General features: G+C 38.6%; 2 protein-coding genes across 3 annotated transcripts; both read left to right on the forward strand.

The window, feature by feature from the left end:
• Nucleotides 1-289: 289 nt before the first annotated feature.
• Nucleotides 290-3,113, forward strand: LOC112197919 (peptidyl-prolyl cis-trans isomerase CYP21-4). 2 transcript variants are annotated; one of them, XM_024338886.2, is made up of 8 exons: nucleotides 290-450; nucleotides 572-739; nucleotides 825-864; nucleotides 943-987; nucleotides 1,547-1,632; nucleotides 2,184-2,321; nucleotides 2,410-2,560; nucleotides 2,651-3,103. In XM_024338886.2, exons 2-8 carry the CDS (start codon nucleotides 588-590, stop codon nucleotides 2,735-2,737), a joined length of 699 nt encoding a protein of 232 aa, XP_024194654.1. In that variant the 5' UTR covers nucleotides 290-450; nucleotides 572-587; the 3' UTR covers nucleotides 2,738-3,103. The 2 variants fall into 2 exon arrangements, with proteins under 2 accessions (XP_024194654.1, XP_040373344.1); XM_040517410.1 differs by having other exon boundaries at nucleotides 315-450; nucleotides 578-739; nucleotides 2,651-3,113.
• Nucleotides 3,114-4,672: 1,559 nt separating this feature from the next.
• LOC112200331 lies at nucleotides 4,673-9,104 on the forward strand. The gene is made up of 13 exons (XM_024341355.2): nucleotides 4,673-4,985; nucleotides 5,089-5,275; nucleotides 5,356-5,428; nucleotides 5,632-5,782; nucleotides 5,885-5,994; nucleotides 6,263-6,403; nucleotides 6,474-6,615; nucleotides 6,687-6,830; nucleotides 7,225-7,385; nucleotides 7,498-7,572; nucleotides 7,741-7,906; nucleotides 8,026-8,289; nucleotides 8,474-9,104. The coding sequence occupies exons 1-13, from the start codon at nucleotides 4,743-4,745 to the stop codon at nucleotides 8,627-8,629; spliced, it is 2,013 nt and encodes a 670-aa protein (XP_024197123.1). The 5' UTR covers nucleotides 4,673-4,742; the 3' UTR covers nucleotides 8,630-9,104.
• The last annotated feature ends 14,857 nt before the right edge of the window (nucleotides 9,105-23,961 follow it).

The following is a 23,961-nucleotide window of genomic DNA, read 5'->3' on the forward strand; positions in this document are numbered from 1 at the left end:
TGTTGTGTTCTATACTATTGGTGATTCTTCTTCTCATTTCTAGATTGTTTCAGAAAATATTCTTTTGAGAAATTTCCTTGGTCCAACCCCAAGAACAAAAAAAAGAAAAAGAAAAAAAAAGGCAACAAAAAAAAACCCCAAGGAAAAAAAAACAGAAAAACATGAAAAAGAAAACCTTACAAGAGATCCAGACGGGCCGGGTCACGGATTGAGATCGAAACCCAGGACCGGTGCCACACAAAACGAACCGGAGCTCCGAAATCAACCACGCTGGATTGAAGGAAGAATCTGGGTTGGGCCCCCACCCCCACCATTTCGTCAATTTGAAATATTTGAAACAAACCAAGAAGATCGAACAGATAAAACTCTGAGAAATCTGAAATCCACCACCAAACCCAAACTCATCTCCGATTCAACGCCACGGAAATCCCCACCGTCAAATCCCCCAAGGTGAAAATCTTCACCAATTTTCACTGCTCTGAAATCCCTGAAATTCTAGGGTTTCAGTTTTCCAGCTATATTTTGGGGATCAAGGTGAACTCATCGATTTTGTTTGGTTTGATAATTGTAGTTACAGTCCCAAGTTCATGGCTCGGATAAAGCCCCAGGCTCTGTTACTTCAGAGCAAGAAGAAAAAAGGACCGACTCGAATCAGTGTCACTACCATAGTTCTGTGCAATCTAATCATCGCTTTGATCGCCTTGTCCTTGGTCGCCACTTATCGCTATTGGTCCAGAAGGTAACATTTACTTTCGATTCATCCGTGATTCTTTGAGATTGGTAATTTCAGCTACTGAAAAATTGGTTGTGGTTACTAATTCTAGGTCACTGGATCATTCTGGGTCTGACTTTTCTGCTGCAGAGGTAATTAGCTTTTGCTGTTGGGATAGCTGTGAGCAAATATGTGCAGATTGACTGAGTTTATTGATTTGTGTTCCCCAGGAAATGGATGCGTTTTCGAAGAAGGATGATCTTCCCGGTTATGCGGTAAGTTTTCTACACATTTTATTTCTCTACATGCTGTTTTTTATTTTATTTTTATGTTATATAGCGTGAGACTGCTACTTAGGCCACTAGATTTAAGATGATTAGGCTTCGTATGCTTTGACTATCAGTGCTTGTCTATCCATTTTTGGTTGTAGATGAGTATTGCAGGACTTTTTTCGTTGCTTTTAAAGAAAAACCTTAGTGTTCTATTTGAAAGTTTGGAATACATGGTAAATGAGCAATTATTAATATTGAACCCAGTGAATGTAATAACTAGCAAGTTTTGGATGTCAATTTCAATGTTGTTGATATTTGTGTGCTGCAATGCAATGTTGTTCGTGCAATAAACTTTCTTCATATTCAGTTATAGCCTTATAGGAAAGTGGAAAACTTTTAAGTTACAAGGATTGCAGGATTGGTTTCTTTAGAGCACTTCATTCCCTGTTCTTGCTGCTGACATATTAGGTTTGCCTGTTTGCTTTGGTGTAACACAGACAAGTGTATCTGCTTTTGGATGTTGTTACTTACTTCCTCTCTTTCCCTACCACATTGTTTTCAGATTTTAAACACATCAAAAGGTTTAATCACAGTGGAACTTTACAAGGATGGTTCTCCAGAGGTTGTGGATAGATTTCTTGACTTGTGGTAAGTATTCAATAATGCATAGACCCTTAATTTTTACTTGGATACATGTACAATTTAGTTATCAAAAATCATCCTATTTGAAGCTTAGTTTACCAATAGAGTGAGAGTATGTAAATTGAAAATAACTGAAAGTGGAACTTACTGCATAATCTTACCAATATCTGGTACTACCTGAACCTATAAAAGCTCTTATTTATATTTATTTTAGCCTTGAATTTCTTGGTGAAGCAAAAGAATCCTATATAAATATTTGTTTTCCCGATGAACACTAGCGACTACATTGCTATCAATTTTTGTTGTATCTTTCCTTTTTGAATCGTGAAATACCGTTGCTTAAAGGTTTCTGTTTTATCTGAAAGGTTACTGGTGCAGCTACCTAATTGACTTAAGTCTAGGACTTAGGCTACTGTAGGTCTCAAGTACTAAATTTTATTAAGTGAATCATTTAGCGTTAACATGTTTTCACTTAGCTTGCTTGATTTCTGCATTGTAATGGAAATATTATAATATATAGTACACCCTCATAACACTTCTAACACCTTAGTATTCAGTCAAAAGGGACACTTCAAAGGGATGCCCTTCAGTCATGTAATCAAACACTACGTAATTAAAGGAGGAGATTCCCAGGGACTTGGAGTGGCTGAAGATTGGATATCAAAAGGGAAGCTTCGTAGTCAACTTGTGACGAGGTTTGTTTCTTACATGATCTTTGTTTCGGCTGGTATTGTGCTTTTTGTCCTAAACTGATAGAATAATCTTACTGTGTGAATCACATAGTCCAAAGCATGAAGCTTTTATGCTTGGAACTACGAAGAATAAACTAGAGAACAAAGGATTTGAGCTTGTTATCACGACGGCACCTATACCAGATTTAAATGACAAGCTTATTGTGTTTGGACGTGTCATCAAAGGAGAGGATGTGGTGCAGGTAAATAATTTTGAGCATCTTGAGTAACCTTTTATCATGCCTAGGCTTGGATTTCTCATGTATAACCTTTTGATTTGATGTGCCAATCAGGAAATTGAAGAGGTTGACACAGATGAACATTATCGGCCTAAATCTCATGTAGGGATCACCGGTGTGACTCTAAAACGTGAGATATAAGGACAATTCAAGTCTAATGTGGAGTTTTCCTGCATGACAGAGTGCTGGTTCAAGTATCTTCTTGCCAGACTACTTTTGTGACGCTGCTACAGTATCTTTTAGTTTTTTTTTTCTTTTCAGTGATCCCCATGAAATATTCTCTGGCTCTCCTCCCCAATTTGATTTGTGATTTGCAGTGGGGAGGGAGAGGAGGTATGATAATTTTTTAGGCATAGGTTCCATATCAGAGGTGGACAAAATACGACAATTCAGCTAATTCGATATATACATGTCTTTTGTAGTAATTATTGTGTTCTTATTGTTTGATGTGCTCTGAATCATTTTGTTCTTTTCATGCTAACTGAAAAGTAAATCAAGATCTTGCTATGTGGCTTAATTTTCTTTTCCGTCTTAACTTTAAACCTGTACAGGGCATATCCTATAGTATTAATCAAAATCTCTACTTTTGCCTTCAATTTTTTTTCACTTTGAATTTATCTGATGGACTTATATTAGTTTTTCTTCCAGAAAAAGAAAATGCATCTAGAGGTGCTTCTAATTTTCATGAGTACAACTGTTAAAACTCAAATTCAAGATTTCCATAAGTTGGGAGGTAATAAGGTCCAGATGTTTTTTTTTTCCTTGTCAACTAAGGTCCGGATGTTAAAATTAGAAGTTTAGCTATAATTAAAGGGGAGTGAATTTCACACTCCTCATTCTACAATCTACATTTCATGTTTTCTTTCTTAGTATTTCACATTTTTACAATTTATATTGCAAAAAGGCAAAACTCAAGATATTAAAAAAGAAAACATGAAGTGTGAATTTTTTTTTTTTTAGGGCAACGGAAGACTAAGCAATTGATGGTAAATCATACGACCTCACTCGGTCAAGCATGAAGGGTACAGAACACCCCTCATATTACAATGCAAGCTCACGAAGAGTACTTAATCCAAAAGAAATCCATACTTCAACAAAACTAAAATCCTAAAGGAACTGCGGAAAAAGAAAATACATAATTTAAAAACTCCATAATCCTACACTGCCCTAAAATGGAACCAATGTCTTGAACATCTTGACGCCTAAGACCCTTTTGGTGTATGTCGCAACCTTCAACACACCCATAACAACATTCTCGGAACAGATGCAGGACAAAGAGTAGGACAAATGACCCCTAAAAAGCCCAAAGCCGACCCAAGTGTGAGAAAAATAGGGGAATTGGGCTAACCTAAGCCCAAATCTCTAGATTGCATCTCTGCAGCCCAGGAAGGCAGAGGCCCAAGGCCCACTGTCCACACCCTACGCTCCTCACACCCAGCCACCGAATCCGGCCCTTTAGAGAAGTCGCCCGCCACCGCTTAATTAGTCCGGTGGCCTCCTTAGGTAGGAGACCATGGCAACCATCTCGCCACCAAAACTTGTGCTACTAGGCTGGTTCTTCAAGCATGAAACAGAAGCCTCAACCAGCGATTTGAACGCCAATCTCTAGCAGAAATTCTCCGACCTCGCTCCTCCTCAAACGCGATCCCACCAAAGCAAAACGCCGGTCTCGTTTGCAAACCCCACAACAAAGTCTGTACTTCGCCTCTTTCCTCCTGCCAAAATAGCCTCCGCTACGGACGAAGGAGAAGCCCTATCCTCTTACCGCTTACAACGCCGGAGCGCCCTGTTGCAGATCGAAGCCAAGAAGCGCCGCCACATTGCTCACGAAACCTAGGTTTAGGTTTCGGTATCGCTCTGACTTTTCAGGAGCCCTTCGAAGATACAGATTTACCCTCATTGGGAAAATCTTAAACATGAAGTGTGGATTGTAAAATGAGAAGTGTGAAATTCACTATAACAAAAAAAAAAAAAAAAAAGTTCAGCCATTGGTACAAAATGTTTCCTTTATTGATCCAAAACCATGTACGGGCCGGCCCAGCACATATTTCAAAACCCGCGCCAAAACGCCGAACGAGTTGCCCTTTCCCTCCCATTATATAACCCCGAGTTTAGTTCAGTAGGGTTTGCTGTGAACTCGGTGGAAATGAACTCACTCGACTCGCCGGACCGCAATCCGCAACCACAAGAAGAAGACCCACTCCTCAAATTCATCGATTACGCCAGGTCCGCTCTCTCCCCTGAAATCGACGACGATTCGGATCCCAACGGAAATGGGACGGAGACCGCCCCGCCCAGCTGGAATTGGATCGCCTCTCGGATTCTCAAGACCTGCAGCGCCTACTCCAGCGGCGTTACGGCCGCGATTTTGCTCTCCGATCTCTCACAGGTATGGGTTTTTAGCCGAATTAGGTTCTGGCTTTCGATTTGTGTTTGGTTGCTGATGAAATGTTTGGGATTAGATTTGATTGGAATTGTGTTGATTTGATCAGGCATGGCATGAGCAAAATAGGGACAGGCCTGTGAAGAAAATGCCGGAATGCGTGAAGCAATTGCGAAAGAAGAATAAGCGAAGGAAGCTTTCGAACACTGTGACTATTGATTCCATTTACGAGAAGAATTTCTTGTCCTTGAATAGTGTGTTGGAAGCAGTGATTGTCAACGTTTTTGTTCTCCCTGGTAATTTGTTACTGTCGAAAGTTTTTCTGTGAGGATGTTATTGTCTTTTGTTGTTGACATTGCTACTCCTTTTGTTTTAGGCACCAACATTTATATGCTTTCCCTGGGGGACTTTTGGAGCACCAATACCATTGATCTTTATCTCCACCGCAGGTAAAAAGATTGCGCTGTTATGATGTATTGGATATGAGTCGGTTTTTCTTTTGTTTATCTGATTTTTGGGAACCAATGAGCACTGGTGCTTGAACAAATAAGCAGATGTATATGTAGCGTGTTGTTATTATATGCTTGTGTTTCTGTTATATGTGCATTTACACATTCATTTAAGTTTTTATGATTGGGATTTGTCTGTACAGGTACTATGACTTGATAAATCCTACTAATGGGATTCTCAAGAAAGGAAGGCAGATCTTCCTCACGGGGTGCCATCTTCGTGCTGCTGCTGGAGGAGGGTCTCGTTGTCCTCGACTGTTGCCAACAGAATATCTAGTGATATTGTTGGATGAGGTAACTTTCAGATTTGACTACTGGCCAAGCTTGAGAGAACGAGTGGTATTTGGGAGGTGTTTTTATTTGTCTTCTTACATTTAGCTGATTTCATCAATGTAGGATGATGATGGTGATGCAATGCTGCTAGGAGCTCAGTTTTGTTCAGATTCATTCTCCTCAATTTCTCTTGATGCATTTAGTAAAAACGTTTCTTATTCATTGTATGCAAGGTACGGTAAAACTGTTTCTATATATCCTTAGGCTCAGCCTTTTGCTTATTTTATTTTGCATCTTAGCTATGATTTAAATATCAAGTTTTGGTATATTTGAGTATCAGATATTCTAATGAGCACATCTGACTAATACTTAAATAGTTTTTATAAATATGATTTATGCACATACTAAAATTAGAATTTTATGACCTAGAACGTTCCCAAATGATCTGTTGGCATGTCATTAGCCAGCAATTAATAACTTGCTTTCCTCTTTTATGTGCAGAATTGAGCTCATTGGCCCCCTGGAAGTTCGAGGAAAGTTTGGAACTTTACAAAGGAAACAAATCACTCTTGTAGATGATGATGGTGCCAAGTTGCAATTTCTGCTGTGGGGTGACCAGGTTGTCCTTGCAAATCTTTTCAGGTAAACTCTACCACCCAATGCCATTTTCTGATGCTTTCTTCCAATGTATGTTCTGACTAAATTTTCTCAGTGTGGGAAGTATGCTTGCACTGGATAAACCATATATTGCAAGTTCTGCAGACAGTGCTGCTGAAACAAGTGCTGAAGTTTCCCTTGAATTTGGTAGTGCAACACAATTGTTTTTGGTGCCTTTTGTTCAACACAAGGAACAAGTAAGTAATGTTTGATTGTTTGTATAGTGGACTATCATTTAAGGTCAATGCTAAGTTTCTGTATTAATCAGGTATGTGTATCACTGACACCAAGCCGCCATCAAGGATCAAGACTGCTAAGCACATTAGATCCCAGTCAGAGTACACAAGTTTCTCAAGTTTCCTTGCCCTGTGATTCACAAGGGTCTATTGATTTTAGTAGTTATCCTTTCCAAGTGAGTTTCCTTCCATTATACTTCATCTGAATTGAATACCCTTTAGGTCTAATAAAATTTCTGTTAGAAGCTATGAGCACCATGTTGCTAAAAGGATGATAATTACTAATATATGAAAATGTCTATTGTTTGAACCTTTAAGCATCCACATGGTATCAACTCGTAAATCTGTCCAAGTTGTGTATGGTGGGCGGGTTATTATTGTTGTTTTTCTTCAGAAATCGTCATTATTCTCGTTCAATCATTCTCACTGTGTGCTTATCTGCTTGATATGTGGTCAAGTTCATGTGAAATTAGCTGCTTGGATGCTTTGTACCTGAATCTCTTCTTAGCATTGCTTAGTCTTCAAATCTAATTCATTATTAACATATCTTACTTGTGTGAAGTTTTGCAGTCCTACATTACCGATCTTCGTGACAAGATGACAGGCGTCAGCCTTTATGGTGTTGTTACTAGTATCATCAAAGAAAGATGTAACACAGAAGCTATCTTCTCATTGCGAATTGAAGATACCACTGGAACAATTTGGACTAAATTACATTTTGTGAAATATTGGTATGGATCTTATAAGTTAGTTATATTTATTGTACTGGTTTTACGGCCCCCTTCCCAATTATTAAATTCACATTTTTGATGTACTTTTCACTTCAAAACATGTATTATATAGGTCACTAGGAAGATTAAGCCTTGGCCACACCGTCTACATATCTGGTCTGACATGCTCTATGAAAAAGCGGAAGGGGTAAGCTCATTGACAATTGTCATTTTATCATCTGTAGTGAATATGCGGGCTCGTTAAAGCTAGTTCCAACCTTTGCAATTAGTCACTTTCAGTTATAGTTTACCCACTTTCCAGTTTGTTCCTGGATAGGTGTGTACTATGATTTAGAATTTATTCTTGTTATGTTAGGTTCCAGCTAAACAGATGCCATGACGGTCTAGAAGCAATATGGTCCGAGAATACTGGTGGAGCTTCTTTCTTCAACCTTAGTAGCTTGCCAGCGCTGCTAAACTCATCTTGTCTTCATAAACTAACAAAGCTCTCTGATCTGTCCAGCCAGACTAGTTGTACTCAGGTATGGGTTTGTCATCAATTTTTGTCCTGCATGAAAGGGCCTTGTTTTCTGTTCATTGCAAAAGCTAGTATGCCTTCCATTCTCTATTAAGATGTCACTATCTCTTATCATGTGGGCAGATAGTTCATGTTCAGCTTGAAATGGTTCAATTTCATCTCAGTACAAGGTTGTCACATGCTGTATGTGGTCATTTTGTTACCGCGCAACCCATGGGAGTTTCTAAATGCAGATTCTGTAATGAGGATTGTGATGAAGTAATTCGCACTTTCCACCTGAAAATGACTCTTGCTGACAAGAGTGGGAAAGTTTTTGCATGGTGTACTGGTCATACTGCTACAGAGATCCTGCAAATATCTCCTGATGAATTCTTTGAACTACCTGAGGTAATTTCCTATAACCAAAAATGGCATTTACTACTTCTGTAAGGTTGAACTGAATGTAGTCTGCAACTTGAGAGTTATCATAACAGGTTATGTAACAAGGAACCAACATTTTACTTATGCTGTTATGCTGAGCTTCTACACTAAGTTTTTGGATGTGATTTTTAATTGCGTTTCTCATATGCAGGAAGAACAAGTTATGTATCCCGCTTCATTAGATAATGAGAGGTTCATGGTTGCAATTGTTAACTGCAAAAGGCAAGGTTCTGGACCTGGTGATGCTCTGGTGCTAGCAACTGAGGGAATCTCATGGGAGATTACTCGTGCACTGAAGTGCGATTAATGTTTCGCTTGCAAACGAGTAGGGGGAGTTGAACTTAGGGACCTCTTCTAATATTTTGTTGGTCTTGAACTCTTGATAGAGCTAAGACTCGGCAGACCATTGAGCATGCAAGGACTATGATAACTATGATAGTCTTAAAGAATAATTATATTTCCATTAAGGTGGTGCACTTTCTTAAGAAAAAGGGGAGCAGAAGAAAAAGAAGTCTTTTAACTTTAGTTTGTTTATATTCTTCAAAACCAATTTGAAATACTGAATGAGACCCAGATCGTTGGTCTTGATAACTGATCTAGCACTCAAGCAGGCTTGCTCAGTTGAAGGTACATTTTTCAGCGAATGTGAGACACAAGTGGATTTCAGTCATGTATTAAATTTAAATGTTGAAATTACACTTGTCTCTTATAGTGTCTAAAAAACTGTCATTTAAGTGAATAACTCTGATTGATTTAGTTCTTTTATAAATTTAGTATTAAATTATGAATGTCACTTGTAACAATTGTATTATTCATCGAATGATCCCTTCTTCATGTATCATTTGGAAAAGAAATATAGTTTTCATTCATATTTTGAATTACTGCAAATGGATTTTCGTATATGAAAATGATTAAGGTTAAAATTTTGAAGCCTTAATCAGATGTGTTATTCCATGTTCAGCACACAATATTATTATTACGTACATTTGGATTATGAGAAATAGATAATGAGTCAGACAATGAAGAAACAATTTTAATTATGAAACATAGGTCATTAAGCAACGTTGTAATTTTTGTCACAGTTTGAGGTTTACATGAAATTTATTTAATGAAAAATTTTACAATATGTTGTCATATGACATATTATTTCTATTAGGACTTAATTGCTCAAAGAGAACTTACTTTATTCTAGAGGACCATATTTACCTTAACGACTTTTTTCTAGTCATCACATGAGTTGTCGAAGTGATAATATGAATCTTGAAAATGCTACATAAAGACATGCATGAGGATATGTTTTTTTGTTTTTTGTTTTTGTTTTTTGAGGAATAAATAATTTTATTACTTATCCATGGCCAGAAGACACATACATCATATGTTGTCTTACACCAAATAAAACCTAGATAGTCTAAGCTATCAAGCAAATGATAGGTAACCCTCATTGTAAACAAAATGAGCACAATTTGAGACCTAGCCATATGAACACATATCCAACACTACCTAAATCCTTGCTAGAGCAACCCTAATAGCCTAGAGACCTCAATTGGTGTACAACTAGAGAAGCTAAACTTAAATAGCAAAAGACTAGAATCCAAATGCTAGGTACTGAGGAACAGGAAGCTTAGAGCTTCCCTCTACCTGTGACAGTTGAGCAAAAGACCCAGTTAAAGATCTCCTGGGTCCTAAATCCAGACCCATGGAAAGAGATGGGCCACCAAATGGGTGAAATGGGCCTCAAGATCGCCCAAAATCCAGGTAACCCAGAATGATCTGGACACTTGTTGCAGCAGACGGTGTCGTCTTCGACCATCCCGACCACCAACTCCGCTGCCCACCATCTCCCTGAAACATCTCTGCCATCCCCAACAATAGCAGACCATCCCACCTGGCGAGTGCCTAACCAACGCCGCCCATCCTCATGACTGTCATCACCTTCAGCGCTGTCTCAACCCTGCACATCCACCATAGCCACCAAATCTTGAACCAACTGCCCTTCTGAGCCACTGTGAGCAGTCCCAGCAATAGCAGTCTCGAAATTAAGGCCAAGATCCAACCAATCCAACTCACCAGAAAATCGAGGACATCGCTGGAGATGCCCATGCTTAGGCCGCAGCTAGAAGTCGCCCAGCCCAATCATCACCATCCACTGTAGCAGATTAAGGCTTGAAAATGGCTTGATACTGGTAGGCGGGGGAGCGGCCTCCGCCGTGCTTGGTCGCTGGAGGGACCGTTGGTGGAGAGGCGCTGAGGGCTCCCATTGGTGACTCCTGGTGTCTGTGGCGTTTAGGTGTTGAGAGTTTTCGCTTTCGCTAGGGTTTCTCATATGAATCATTTTTTTTAAATAGAAGTTGAATTCATTAGATCAACAGCCAAAAGGCTAGAGTCTACCATAACTTACATAAGCAAACTCGACAAGAAAATCAGAACTAAACTATCTAAGTTAGAGTAGATCATTAAACTCTCTGGGACGCTCGCTTTTAAGCAACCCTATCTAAGAATGTATAAACCTCGCCCTCTATAGAAAGGAAATCATTCAACTAGCCCTCCGTTGCCAATCACGCAATTGTGGTACAAGCAAGAAACTAGAAACGTCTTAGATGACTCAGAAAAGCTTATCCAAACTTACACAGGCTTGCGCCAATCTTATTTAAAATAATTACCAACTCTCGTAGCAGTCTTGATCTGATAAACGATTGGTGCTAGACCATCTACATGACCCAATTGCCTAAGAAGGTCCACCTCTTAGGTCAGGGCCACCCTCATCACTAAGTGACAAATGAGGGTGGTAAAACACCCTCCACAAAAGCCCATTGATGAGGCCCAAAAGACCCATATCTGAGCCCAGGCCCTGCAGCACAAGCCCAAACATGAGCAGCCCTAAAAGTAGCACATGCCATCTTCTGCCATGCCACCATTGCTGCCGCCCCTCTGCCCAGACCTCCGGCGGCCTTCCTCGCCACAGCATCAGTGGCCTCTCAAGACCGGTGCAACCCAAAGCTAGGACCACCAGCCAACTCAAATCCTATAGAGATCACAAACCTCTGCTCTACAATCACAACTAGAAGCTCTGCAATCCAAGCACCTACACCACCGCAGTTGAAGAAAAACGACTGGATCTGCTGCTTCTCTTCACCGACGATGCCGCTCCTGTAAGCCGATCACCTGCACCAGCAGGACTTAGAAGCATCTCCGGTCACCGACCCGTGAACCTCCGAGATCATCTTCAAACCACACACCGCAGCCTCTCATCGTCAAACGCAGAACCACCCCAGTCACACCTTTGACCAAACAGTCTTCCTCCTCAACCAAGAGGTCGCGCTGTCGAATCTCAAAGGAAGGGAACCCGACGTCAAGCGTCGCTGGACACGGTACACAGGGCCGGTCCTGACATTTTGGAGGCTTGAGGCAAACATTCATACAAATTTTTTCCTATAATAATTGAAACTTAAATACACTAGTAGCAATGAAAAAAAAGGAACCAAAAAAAAAAAAACATCTATATTGCATTCTTAAATTAGAAAGGACATTAGTAGAAAACCATAAATGAAAAAAAAAAAAATGTTTAATACCAAAGGAAACCAGAAAAAAAAAAGTGAGAAATATAAAATGAAACTATTTTGTAGAAATGAGAAAAAGAAAAGAAAAAAAAGGTACTTAATACAAAAGAAACCAAAAAAAGAAAAGAAGAACCGTTTTGATTCGAACTTGGGAGGCTTAGAAGGCCACAATTGCACACTTACCGCTGCTCTAGAGCAGCAACGACATATTGTGATGGCAAAGAATATATATAAGGTCGTACTCAACTACAATATATATATAAAATGAAAACTATCGAAGGCCCACCGGGGACCGGTGGCCTGAGGCGGCGGCCTCAGGCTGCAGCCCTCAGGGCCGGATCTGACGGTGCAATCCCACCCAAAACGAGGGGTGCCGCCGCTGTTGCATGCGAAACCTAGGTTAAGGGTTGTGTTTTAACTTCAATGCGTGTCCGATTCATTTGGAATTTCTCATCTGAATCATGTATAAGGATATGTTAATAATAATAGCCTTATCCTTTATTCAATTGGCCAATAAAAAATATTAAAGAAAACAATGAAAAGTCTATATTGTATGGACTAGACATTTCATTTGGATCATTCTATTTAAACCTAACAAATATCTTAATACATCCAACGCTACAATATTTATCCTATGTTTTTTATTTTTACCTTTATTTATTGCACCCAGCTCACGTTTATGCCATCAGAAAACTTCAAATCAGCCACAAAGGAACTCCTTTTCAGGTTCATCTGCGCGCATCCACAAATAATAGTTTCTTGCTCCTTTCGATTTCGTGCATCTCATTCATCAACAAAAAACAATAGACAATGTGTAATTTTGTATTTGGTGTGCCATCTTTGTCGGCAGGATTATACGTTCAACTTATGATTTATTACTTTGATCGTGCCTATAAAGCATTGGGTTATTCAAGTTATATATCAAGACCAGCCCTCAATATGCTTCAGCTTAAAGGATTATGTTAGAGGTAATAATCTCAAAAGAAAAAAAATGGAAGAAAAGAAATATTAGAGAGAAAATATGATCGCCGGCCAAAGTGTTGTCAACTATTGGTCTTTAGGAGATCCTTTCAAATACCAACAAATTACTCTTCTGTCTAGATTGTCTCAAACTTTGGAGATGGAAATGTTGTTTGTTGGGTTTTGTATGGTTGACTTGTATAGCTATGCTGGGTATATTAACTCAGGATAAATTTTTTTTATTGGTCTGAATAAACTTCATTAAGCCACAAGCGTAAAGTTGAAAAATATAGAGAATTTTTAAAATGCTAAGTGTATTAACTATTAAAATATTTGCTGAGTTCAAATAGCAATACTGATTTATTTTCAACATATATATCAGTACAATGAAATAATAGATATACATGTGCAAGGTGTTAGGAATTCGACCTAGAATTCCTCTTGCGGAAGCAGACAAGTGCAAAACAATGTAGATAAACGATTGAGAAAACAAACACAAACTTGTTAACGAGGTTCAGCAAAGAACTTTGCCTACGTCCCCGGGCTGCTTGGCTTTCACTATAGAATAAGAAGAATACAAGAGTCTCTCACAAGAAGTTCTCACCAACTCTCAAGACCTCACTTGCTCTCTCTATTTAATGCTTCAAAGACTTGATCTACTACTACAACCTATGCCCCTATTTATAGTTATCTAACCAGACCCTATAAGACATTGGAAACCTATTCCCAATAGACATAGAAACCATTGCCAAGTAGGGTTATGTATGTAGGTGGGAAACAATCAAAACTCCTCTTTGATCAAAGATTAACAAATCCTTATCCCATGTGGAATCGGATCCACACACCCAACCCAAGGAACTTTTCTTGCTCTATATGTGCAAGGCACTTTGATCTTGTTGTTTTGATAACATTCGTTTGAACGAACATGTTTGTCTTCTTGGTTTGATGAACATATGGTTGTGGATGGAAATGGTCAATTAATTCATGTGGTTGGGCATTATGATTTTATGGCCTAATTTAGATGTAGGTGCAATAGTGGCGACACAATCAATCAAGGCGCTATGTATACCTACACTACAAAAAAGAATTGCAATGGCTACCACACTTAGCGTCGGCACAAAAATGCCGTCGCGATTGGTCATAAATTTACTATGGATAATAAGGTGTAGCAAAATTAAGGCTGGTTTGCAACGGCAAATTAACGCCGTGGCATAAAAACAGATCCAATTGTGACGGCATCTTTAATGCTGTAGTTAAATTTGTCCTGATTCTTGCTATGCTATAGTTGCCGTAGCTTTTTTTACTTTTTATTTTATTTTTCTTTTATACTATTTGGGTCTTAAAATCATAATCAAAGTTAACCTAGCTTCACAAGGCGCGGGGAAACAAAAAATAGGCGCGCGCCATGGTTAACCCCAAAAACTCAATCTTTCCGAAGAATGAAACCTCATACTCCATCTTCTCCTCCCCTCAACCCAAAAACTCTTCTCTGAAGACTCATCTAAATCTCAAAAACCTCATATGCAATACTCGCCTTCATCTCTCTCGCTCTCTGGGTATGTATCTTCTCTCTCCCATCAATGGGTTCAATTCGGTTAGTTCAAATTATCAAATGAAAGAGATGAGATTTTTGTTGTCTGAGGGGAACCAAGTATAGAAAATTTGTTTGTGTATCTGAAATCACTTTGAATTTTACTTATTTGTGGAAGAACCATTATGTTTGTTAGTTTTGGTGTTTGGGTATGTCAATTGAGTTTGGTATTGAAAATCTCAATATGAATGGAGCTGACTTCAATTTGCTCTGTGGAGAATTCAAAGCATTGGTCCTGTTCTATTCCTTCACATGGTAGATAGCGATATCTCAGTTGTTTAATCTTTTCGTTTAGATGGTTTCAGGCCCTAAATCTTTTAATTTGAATTTGGCCCTAAATGGTTTTCAAGCCCTGAGTAATTAATAGCTCTGGTTTTTTTTATCACTATACGCATGGGTTAATTCAGTTGCTGAAGCTTTTAGCTAAATGGTATATGCATGTGTTTGTGATTACGTTTTAGTTTTCCGTGGTCCTATTCAGTGGTTGGTTTTGATACTTAAATATTTTTAAGTATTATGAGTAGAGCCTTTTGTAGCTTGTAGGGGTTCTCTGAATGAAAACAGGTATATACTTGGTTTAGTTGACTGGTGTTTTTGATTAGCCTTTTGTGCTATTTGTTCTTATTGATGGACCTAAGACACCTAGTGATAAAATTGATGTCTACATGCAGCCACTCATTGAAGAATTGAAGGAATTGTATGAAGATGAAGAGTATTATAAGTATAAATATAAAAGAGATAATTGCAGAAACATTTGATGCATTCAGCAATAAAATGTTTAAAATGCGTGTTGCATTGTTGTGGACGATTAATGACTTTCCTGCCTATGCCAACTTGTCGGGGTGGAGTACAAAAGGTGAATTTGCTTGACCCTTTATGTAAAGATGCAGTTGGAAGAATGCAAGAAATACTCTCTAAAACTGTTCCTGAAAAGCTGATTCTGAAACTGCAGTTTTCTGTTTTGCAGCAACTCTTTTGCATAACGATTGTCATGGACTTCCCTTGTAATTTCTAGCTAAAAGAGTGATCAAACTTTGACCTTTGCAGTAGTATTTCATGGTCCATGGCTTCATTGCTCCATTTAAACTCCTATTTTTCTGGGATTGCTTCACGAAGTACTTGTGCAGCCAAAAGTGGTGATGCATGGAAAATTTGCCGAATCTCACTTTTTCTCTTTTTGTCAAGATTTTCTACAAAACATGGAATTAGATTAGTCAGCACTAAATTGAACTTTTAGAACAAGTAATTTTCATATTTTAGGGCACAAATATAGAATCTTGCTTTGCTAAGGAGGTCTTTAACTTTGCTTAAGTAACGGATTTTCGTATTTAATTTGACCACTTTTCGATTACATATTCACATCTTAACCGTTCAATTTTTAGGTCCTTATTTATAGATCACTTCTATAAATTTTCAGCTAAATTGATGATCGTTAAGGCATCAAAAACTGCAATTTACACAAACGAACCAAATCTGTCCAACCTGAACCGTTCGTGTAAATTGCAGTTTTGGATACCTTAACGATCATCAATTTGGCTAAAAATTTGCAGAAATGATCTACTCATATATACCTAAAAACTGAACGGTTAAGATGTGAATATGTGATCGAAAAGGGGTCAAATTAAATACGAAAACCCGTTACTTAAGCAAAGTTAAGGACCTCCTTAGCAAAGCAAGATTCTATATTTATGCCCTAAAACATGAAAATTACTTGTTCTAAAAGTTCAATTTAGTGTTGACTAATCTAATTCCATGTTTTGTAGAAAATTTTGACAAGAAGAGAAAAAGTGAGATTCGGCAAATTTTCCATGCATCACCACTTTTGGCGGCACAAGTATTTCGTGAAGCAATCCTAGAAAAATAGGAGTTTAAATGGAGCAATGAAGCCATGGACCATGAAGTACTGATGCAAAGGTCAAAGTTTGATCACTCTTTTAGCTAGAAATTACAAGGGAAGTCCATGACAATCGTTATGCAAAAGAGTTGCTGCAAAGCAGAAAACTGCAGTTTCAGAATCAGCTTTTCAGGAACAGTTTTAGAGAGTATTTCTTGCATTCTTCCAACTGTATCTTTACAGAAAGGGTCAGTATTCCTTTAATACATGATGTTTTACTTCAACATGAGCCAAAGAACTAGTCAGAATCATCAATGAGGTAGCAGGAAATCAAGTGCAAAGTAGGCTTTCCGATAAGGCAGAAACTATCAGCTTTTCACGAAGCTTTTTGGGAGATCTTTTGGTGACTTAATTGAAATTTTTCGAGAAGGTTATTGATCATTATTGAAGATATGATGTCATAGATCATGGATAAGTCAAGAACCATCCAGAATAACAGCAATATCAAGTCAATCCTTGTCCAAGAATTAAGCTTTAGAGAAAGAAAAGTATCCTAGTCAAAACAGGGCAGTTTGGCAGAAAATCTTCTTTGGGTGGATTTCTCCTGCATTTTTGGAAGGTCTATGATGCTGCAATTATCAAGGAGAGTCCTAGAAGAATCCTACAAGATTATGGCAAGATTAATCAATCATATTATCTTTTGGATAATTGGCATCCCTATGCACTTTCTCTCCCATGATTGTCACCTTGACTTTGGTGACCCAAAACCACTCCAACACTTCATTTTTATGCTTCCCATGTACAATAAAGAGAGCTAGCTGCTCCTCTCTTCTCCCTTAGCCATATTTTTTTACTCTACTCTCTTTAATAGCTCATCATCACTTCCCTCTTTTTAATCCATCTCTTCTATACACTTTTCCCTTGTTTTTGGGATCTATTACCACTCCAACACACTTCATTTTAGCTCCATTCATGAAGCTAGTTGCACCCTTTGTCTTTCTTCATCATTTACATCTCTCTCTCTCTCTCTCTTCCTTATATAAGCATTCATTCATTACACTCTTCAACTATCACCGATAACAGCCCATTACATCTTCTCTCTCTCTCTCTCTCTCTCTCTCTCTCTCTCTCTCTCCCCACCACAAAACCTTCATTTCCACCTCCCAAAATCTAAATCCATAATACCCATATTGCCCTATCTCCTCCATCACCACCACCATTTCTTATCCTTTACCTCCATTAACACCGCCACTACTGCATCATTTCTCCACTCTCTTTTCTATCATCAGTTTCTCCATCTACTCCACCTATTCACATAATACATAATACAAGTTTCATTATCTTTTATTATCAAATGTTCAACAGCAAGAAGGAGAGGGAAACACCACCATCATCATCACCATCAAGACATGAGTTTGGGGACCATTTGAACACCACTAAGCCAACTCTATCCCTTTTACTCTAGATTATATTTTGGTGTTTAATTTAAGGATTAATTTTAGTTTACCTCCCTAAGCTTTAGGTCCAACATCATGTTAGTCCCTGTAGTTTTAATTTAATCAGTAACACCCCTAAATTTTCAAGTTTCATCAGCCGTATTCAATTTCTCTCATTCCGTCCAAATTGGATGTTAAGTTTGACAATGGGATCCACTATAAGGGCTAAAATGGTCATTTTAAAACAATAGAAAACCCAACAACAAAAAATCCATCTCCTTCCTTTGGTCCTCTTCTCCCTAATCATGTTAAGCACAGTAGCACACCATACAGATTCCAAGCTTGCAACACAATAGCAGATTCATTGTTATCATTGATCGAAATCCCCCAATTTCTCTCTTACCAAATTCTCATCCCCAAAGACACTTGCTTTGTGAATTTATGCGAAACCCCATCTCTAGAACCCAAATTTTCCCCATACCCATCTCCAAATTTCGGGTAAGAATCAGCTGAAATCTTCAAAAACCCACTTACGTTTTCAACTTCCAAATCTCGAAAACCTTAAAATCCACCTATCCCGTTCACATAGAACAACGAATATCCAATAAAATGAAAAACCCAAAAACAAAAATTAGTCCCCGGCAACACCCACGCCACCATTGGGCTCACCAACCTACGACAAGTCAAAGCTTGCCTTCTCGTCTTTCATAGAAGCTTGAAATGATGCTCACACACCATCGCCGCCCGCCAGCAAATCTCCTAGCGGCTCAGCTCGGACCAAGGACTATTACTTTTCCCATACGAGGCAGTGGCGGAGCTTTGAGAGATCGATTTCTTGTGCTCATAGCAAAGGGGTAATGGCGGGGGAGGTGGGTGAGTTGAAGCTGGTGTCCGATGGCACTACGGTCTACGGAGTTTTTCTAGGGCGAAGCTGCTGATTACAGAGAAGAAATTGATGGAATCGAGTTCTTCAAATTCAAAATATGGAAGAGGATGGCGTGCTGAGTGGTGGTGTTGGCATTAATGTATTTGTGGAAATGGCACAAGATGTGGAAGTTCTAGGATTTGATGCAAAAGGAAAAGCCAATCGAAACATGGTGTTGATCAAGAAGAGGTGGAAGTTCTGGCACTACGCCAATATTTGAATCAGACAATACGCATCAGACAACTGCGCATATTTTTTCTATCGTCTGAAAAAATCAGATGACAGCAAGAATTATTCTATTGTGTATGATTCAATCATACAACAGTTATTGTAGAATAGGTGTGATGTTGTCCGCATTTCTTTAAGAGACAACAGATTTTTAGATTGCTGTTGTCCAAATATCTAGTTTCAGACAACATAATAAATGATGATGTGGTTTCATAGTTATTCAGACAATAATTGAATATTGATGTCGTCTGAATAAATTCAATCATACAACTCTTTTTACATTGCTATTGTGCAATTAATAATCAGACAATCACCATATTTTTATGTTGTCTGATATTTTCAGTTCAGACAACATCTTTTGTTGTCTGTTGTGTGACATTGTTACATACAATTGGTCCTTAATTTATGTTGTCTGTTTTTAGGGTTAAAATTTATTCTGCCCTAGCTCGCTGACTATACATGCGCGCCTCTCAACACTTAGACAAAATTAAAAATTAAAACTTCCCTCTACTTTTGCGCTCCCAAAACATTCGAGCCCGCCCTCAGCTCGACCTCGATCTCTCTCCCAAAATCGCTTTCCCCGACGATCTCACCTCTCTCTGTCTCAACCCTCAGCTCGACCTCTCCGAAGCCCTCATCACCTCTCTCTCACTCAACCCTCAGCCATCACATTCTCAGCCATCTCTCTCACTGTCTCTCTCAATCGAAGCTTTGTACTTGTCTCCCTCAATCGAAGTCAACTTTGGAGGTTCTTGATTGTAGATTGCTCCCTCTTTTGAGCTAGGTACGAACTGTACTTTACAAGTTTGTTAGGGTTTCGGGGTTGATTTGGATTTGAATTTGGGAGTAGGGTTTTGAATTCAAATCGATTTTTGAGTTGAGGATTTTCTGGATAACATGGATTTGGGGATTGGGGTAGAACTCGAATTGGGTTTATGGTTTGTTGTTAATTTCAATTTGGGGGTTGTCAAATTTGGGGAAACTGCCTCTTAAATTTGGGGGTTTTTGTTAATTTCAATTTTGGGGTTGTGAAATTTTGTTTTCTGTGAAATTTCGTTGTACTGGGATTTGCTTTTAATAGCTTTTGGGTTTCAATTTTCTTGTTTCTTTTTAAATTTATGATTGGTACAGGTAGAATGACCTGTGTTTCTTTCGTGCCCAAATAATAAGCTGTGTGATTTATATGAAAACTATTTTATCTTTGATAAAATTAAGTGTTGCACAAGCGGAGATGGAGTTGGAGTGGTAACAGGTTCTTACAGCAATCTGTTTCGAGTAACCATTCTTTCCCCTTTTTTCAGAATCTCCTGATTTTGTAAGATCTTTAGCTAGTATTCGTACCTTTGGATTGAAGTATCTCATACAATATATTCTTTGAACAATTGGAATCACGATTTTGTGGGTCTCAATTATCTGGTTTTCTAGTACGGTGTCTGTTGTTTGTGTTATGTATCTGCTGTACTCAACTGATCATCTCCATAAAAAGCAGAATCATATATACTGAAGCATGGAGTACTAGACTACTAGCATATTGCTTTGTATGATTTTGAACTTGTTTGCTGTGATTTCAATGACAATGCATGGTGGTCAAAATGTAACTTTTGGTTTGCAATATGGGTAGATGAATTGAGCTTATTGGTTTGTGTGACTTTGAAGTTGTTTGCTGTTGATTTTGATGACAATGCATGCATGCATGGTTGTGAAAATGTAACTTTTGGTTTGCAATATGGGCAGATGAACTGAGCTTTGATCTTATTGCTTTTGGAGGAGTATATATAAGCTTATTGCTGGTGGAGGAGTACTATAAACTGAAGTGAGTATGTCTTAGCAAATATTCTCTTATTCGATCTGTACTAGCTAGTGAAGCATATATATAGGTTTATAGTTTTAAAGTATGTGTTTGTTGAACTGCCTAGTTGTGATGACATGCATATTGTATACAATTTGCCGTGGTTGCGATAAAAATGTTTGATGAGTATGTTGTTACTTGTGGGAATGCTTTCTAAGTTGTGTGTCTGTTTTTTTTTTTTTTTTTTCCATTGTAAGATGGATAAATCATGGATGCATGCTGATAGAAGATCGCAGAATTTTCGGTTAGGGCTTGAAGAGATGATTCAGTTTGCACTAGAGAATGGTTGTGATGTTAATAGAATATGTTTCCCTTGTTTGAATTGTGCGCACGTTAACTATCATAAGGCTAGGGTTGTGAAAGATCATTTAGTCGAGTTTGGCATAGATAGAACATACACAAAATGGATTAACAATGGGGAAAATTCAGAGACTGAAGGGTATTCAGAAGCTGTAGAGATGGAATCTAATCACATAGGTATAGGGGGCACGATGATGAGGAGTTTTCAGAAGACTCTGATGAGTTTTTTAGGTTTGTTGATGATGGCGATAAACCTCTTTACCCTGGTTGTACCCGTTTTACAAAGTTGAATGGACTTGTTAAAATGTATAATATGAAAGCAAAGCATGGATTAAGTGATGCATGCTATTCTGATATGTTAATACTGATCAGAATATTGCTACCAGAAGGTAATGAGATACCTGCATCTTTCTACGAGGCTAAAAAGACGTTGTGTGCATTATGAATGGGCTACGAAAAAATACATTCATGCCCTAATGATTGTATCTTATATAGGGACAGTCATGTTGATGCCACTAGCTGCCCTACTTGTGGCATATCTAGGTGGAAGTTGGGAAAGAATAATGTAGAGAAAGAAGGGGTTCCCGGTAAAGTTTTGTGGTATTTTCCTCCTATACCTAGGTTCCAAAAAATGTTTCAATCAAAGCATACAGCTAAAACCTTGACTTGGCATGCTGATGAGCGAGTCAAGGATGACAAATTGCGGCATCCGGCTGATTCCCCTACTTGGAAGTTAGTGGACGATAAGTGTCCTGCTTTTAATTCAGACCCTAGGAATCTAAGGCTTGCGCTTTCCTCCGACGGGTTCAATCCCCACAGTTCCCTATCTTGTAGATATTCTTGTTGGCCTGTCATATTAGTGAGCTATAATCTTCCTCCATGGCTATGCATGAAGAGGAAGTACATGATGCTCACTTTGTTAATCTTGGGACCTAAACAATCTGGAAATGACATTGATGTCTACCTCCAACCGTTGATAGATGATTTGAAGATTTTGTGGGATGGGGTTGAAGGGGTCTATGATGCTTATAGGAATCAGTATTTTACATTAAAAGCAGTCCTCTTTGGACAATCAACGGCTTCCCTGCATATGGGAACTTATCAGGCAGCATTGTGAAAGGATACAACACGTGTCCTATTTGTCTAGAGAACACCAAACCTTTTAGGCTCAGTCATGGTCAAAAGATGTCGTATCAGCAGCATCGAAGATTCTTACCACGTCACCATCCTTATCGAATACAGGCAGCAACTTTTGATTACACTGAAGAAGCTGACCTTGCTCCTGTTCCATTAAGTGGACAGGAAGTGTTGGAAAGAGTGGAAGGGTTGAACATGTGTTTTGGTAAAAAGCACCGTCATCCTTCATATAAGAGTGTTGAAGATGTGAACAGACCGTGTTGGAAGAAGAAATCAGTTTTCTTTGAATTGGAGTACTGGAAGTTTTTATCGGTTCGCCTCAATCTGGACGTCATGCACATCGAGAAGAATGTGTGTGATGCACTTATTGGAACATTGTTGAACATTCCTGGGAAAACAAAGGATGGGGTGGCTGCTTGATTTGATATGGTGGCTATGGGCATAAGGACTGGTTTGAAGCCTGATACTTCAGAAAAAAAGCAGAAGTTACCGTTGGCAAGCTGGAATTTGATGTTAGAAGAGAAGAGAACAGTTTGCACTTCTTTTTTCGGTATGAAGTTAGCTGATCATTTCTGTTCTAATGTGAGGAGTTTAGTGTCAATGGAAGATCTTCGGCTTGTTGGCATGAAATCACATGATTGCCATATAGTGCTCCATGACTTGCTTCCCATTGCAATTCGTTCTGTTTTAGATAAACTTGTTAGGTATGCCATCATTAGATTCTGTCTTTTCTTCAAGGGGATCTGCAGTAAAGTCATAGATGTGGGGTTGCTAAAAAAAAATGCACGCTGACCTTGTAGTAACCATTTGTGAGCTTGAGAAATTCTTCCCACCTTCCTTCTTCGATGTCATGATTCATCTTTTAGTCCATCTTGTTAGAGAAGTTGAGCTCTATGGCCCCATTTTCTTTGGATGGATGTATCCATTTGAAAGATACATGAAGACTTTAAAGGCTGTGTTAGAAACGGTACATTTCCAGAAGGTTGCATTGCTGAGTCATACATCGCTGAAGAAGCAGTGGAGTTTTTTGGCGGATCGTGATCTAGATGAAGCTGTTGTTGGAGAAAGTGCCACCTTTTCAGATGGAAATACATGTAGACCTTTATCAGGTGCCACAATCATCAAGCCCGATAAGAAGTAGTTCCAACTAGCGCATCTATGTGTATTGCATAATACAGATGAAGCAAGGCCCTATTTTGAGTAAGTGAGCCTAACTGTTTTTCCACTTCTATTTTGCTGATGTACAAGTATCTTGGAAGTTAGTTTACTAAATGTTATCATTTCTATTCTTTTTTGCAGTGAACACTTGGAAATCTTGAAGTGTGTTTTTCCAAACTTTGAAAAAAAATGAGAAATGGCTAAAGGAGAAGCAGAATAAAACATTGTGAAATGGATACAAGACAAGGTAGTGATCTGCTTATTTCAACCTCTTATTTATTTCGACATGTTTAGATTATAATAGTGTTTTATGTGGAAATGTAAGTTGCAACTGAACTTCTTGATGACGGTAACAATGTATCAGAAAAGTTACGATGGATCGCTGATGGTCCTAATCCAGAAGTACCCTCATTATGCGGTTACATGATCAATGGGGTTAACTTTAGCACCAAGGATCGTGATGATGTCCGACAAGTTCAATGCAGTGGTGTTTCGTTATTTGCCAATGCAATACTAGTGTCTAGTGGGAAGGATAAAAACCCTGTGAATGATGATACCACTTTCTATGGAGTCATTAGGGATATCTGGGAGTTAGACTATCATAGTTTTAGGATACCTATATTCTATTGTGATTGGGTTGATATTGATAAGGGCATTAAGATGG

The sequence above is a fragment of the Rosa chinensis genome, chromosome 4, assembly GCF_002994745.2.
Source record: "Rosa chinensis cultivar Old Blush chromosome 4, RchiOBHm-V2, whole genome shotgun sequence".
NCBI lineage: Eukaryota > Viridiplantae > Streptophyta > Magnoliopsida > Rosales > Rosaceae > Rosa > Rosa chinensis.

Coding starts and splice junctions, on each gene's coding strand:
- LOC112197919 (XM_024338886.2), top strand. CDS start 588: ATGGCTCGGATAAAGCCCCAGGCTCTGTTACTTCAGAGCAAGAAGAAA. Junction 740..824: donor TATCGCTATTGGTCCAGAAG/GTAACATTTACT, acceptor TACTAATTCTAG/GTCACTGGATCATTCTGGGT. Junction 1,633..2,183: donor GATAGATTTCTTGACTTGTG/GTAAGTATTCAA, acceptor CTTAGTATTCAG/TCAAAAGGGACACTTCAAAG.
- LOC112200331 (XM_024341355.2), top strand. CDS start 4,743: ATGAACTCACTCGACTCGCCGGACCGCAATCCGCAACCACAAGAAGAA. Junction 5,429..5,631: donor GATCTTTATCTCCACCGCAG/GTAAAAAGATTG, acceptor TTGTCTGTACAG/GTACTATGACTTGATAAATC. Junction 6,616..6,686: donor TTGTTCAACACAAGGAACAA/GTAAGTAATGTT, acceptor TGTATTAATCAG/GTATGTGTATCACTGACACC.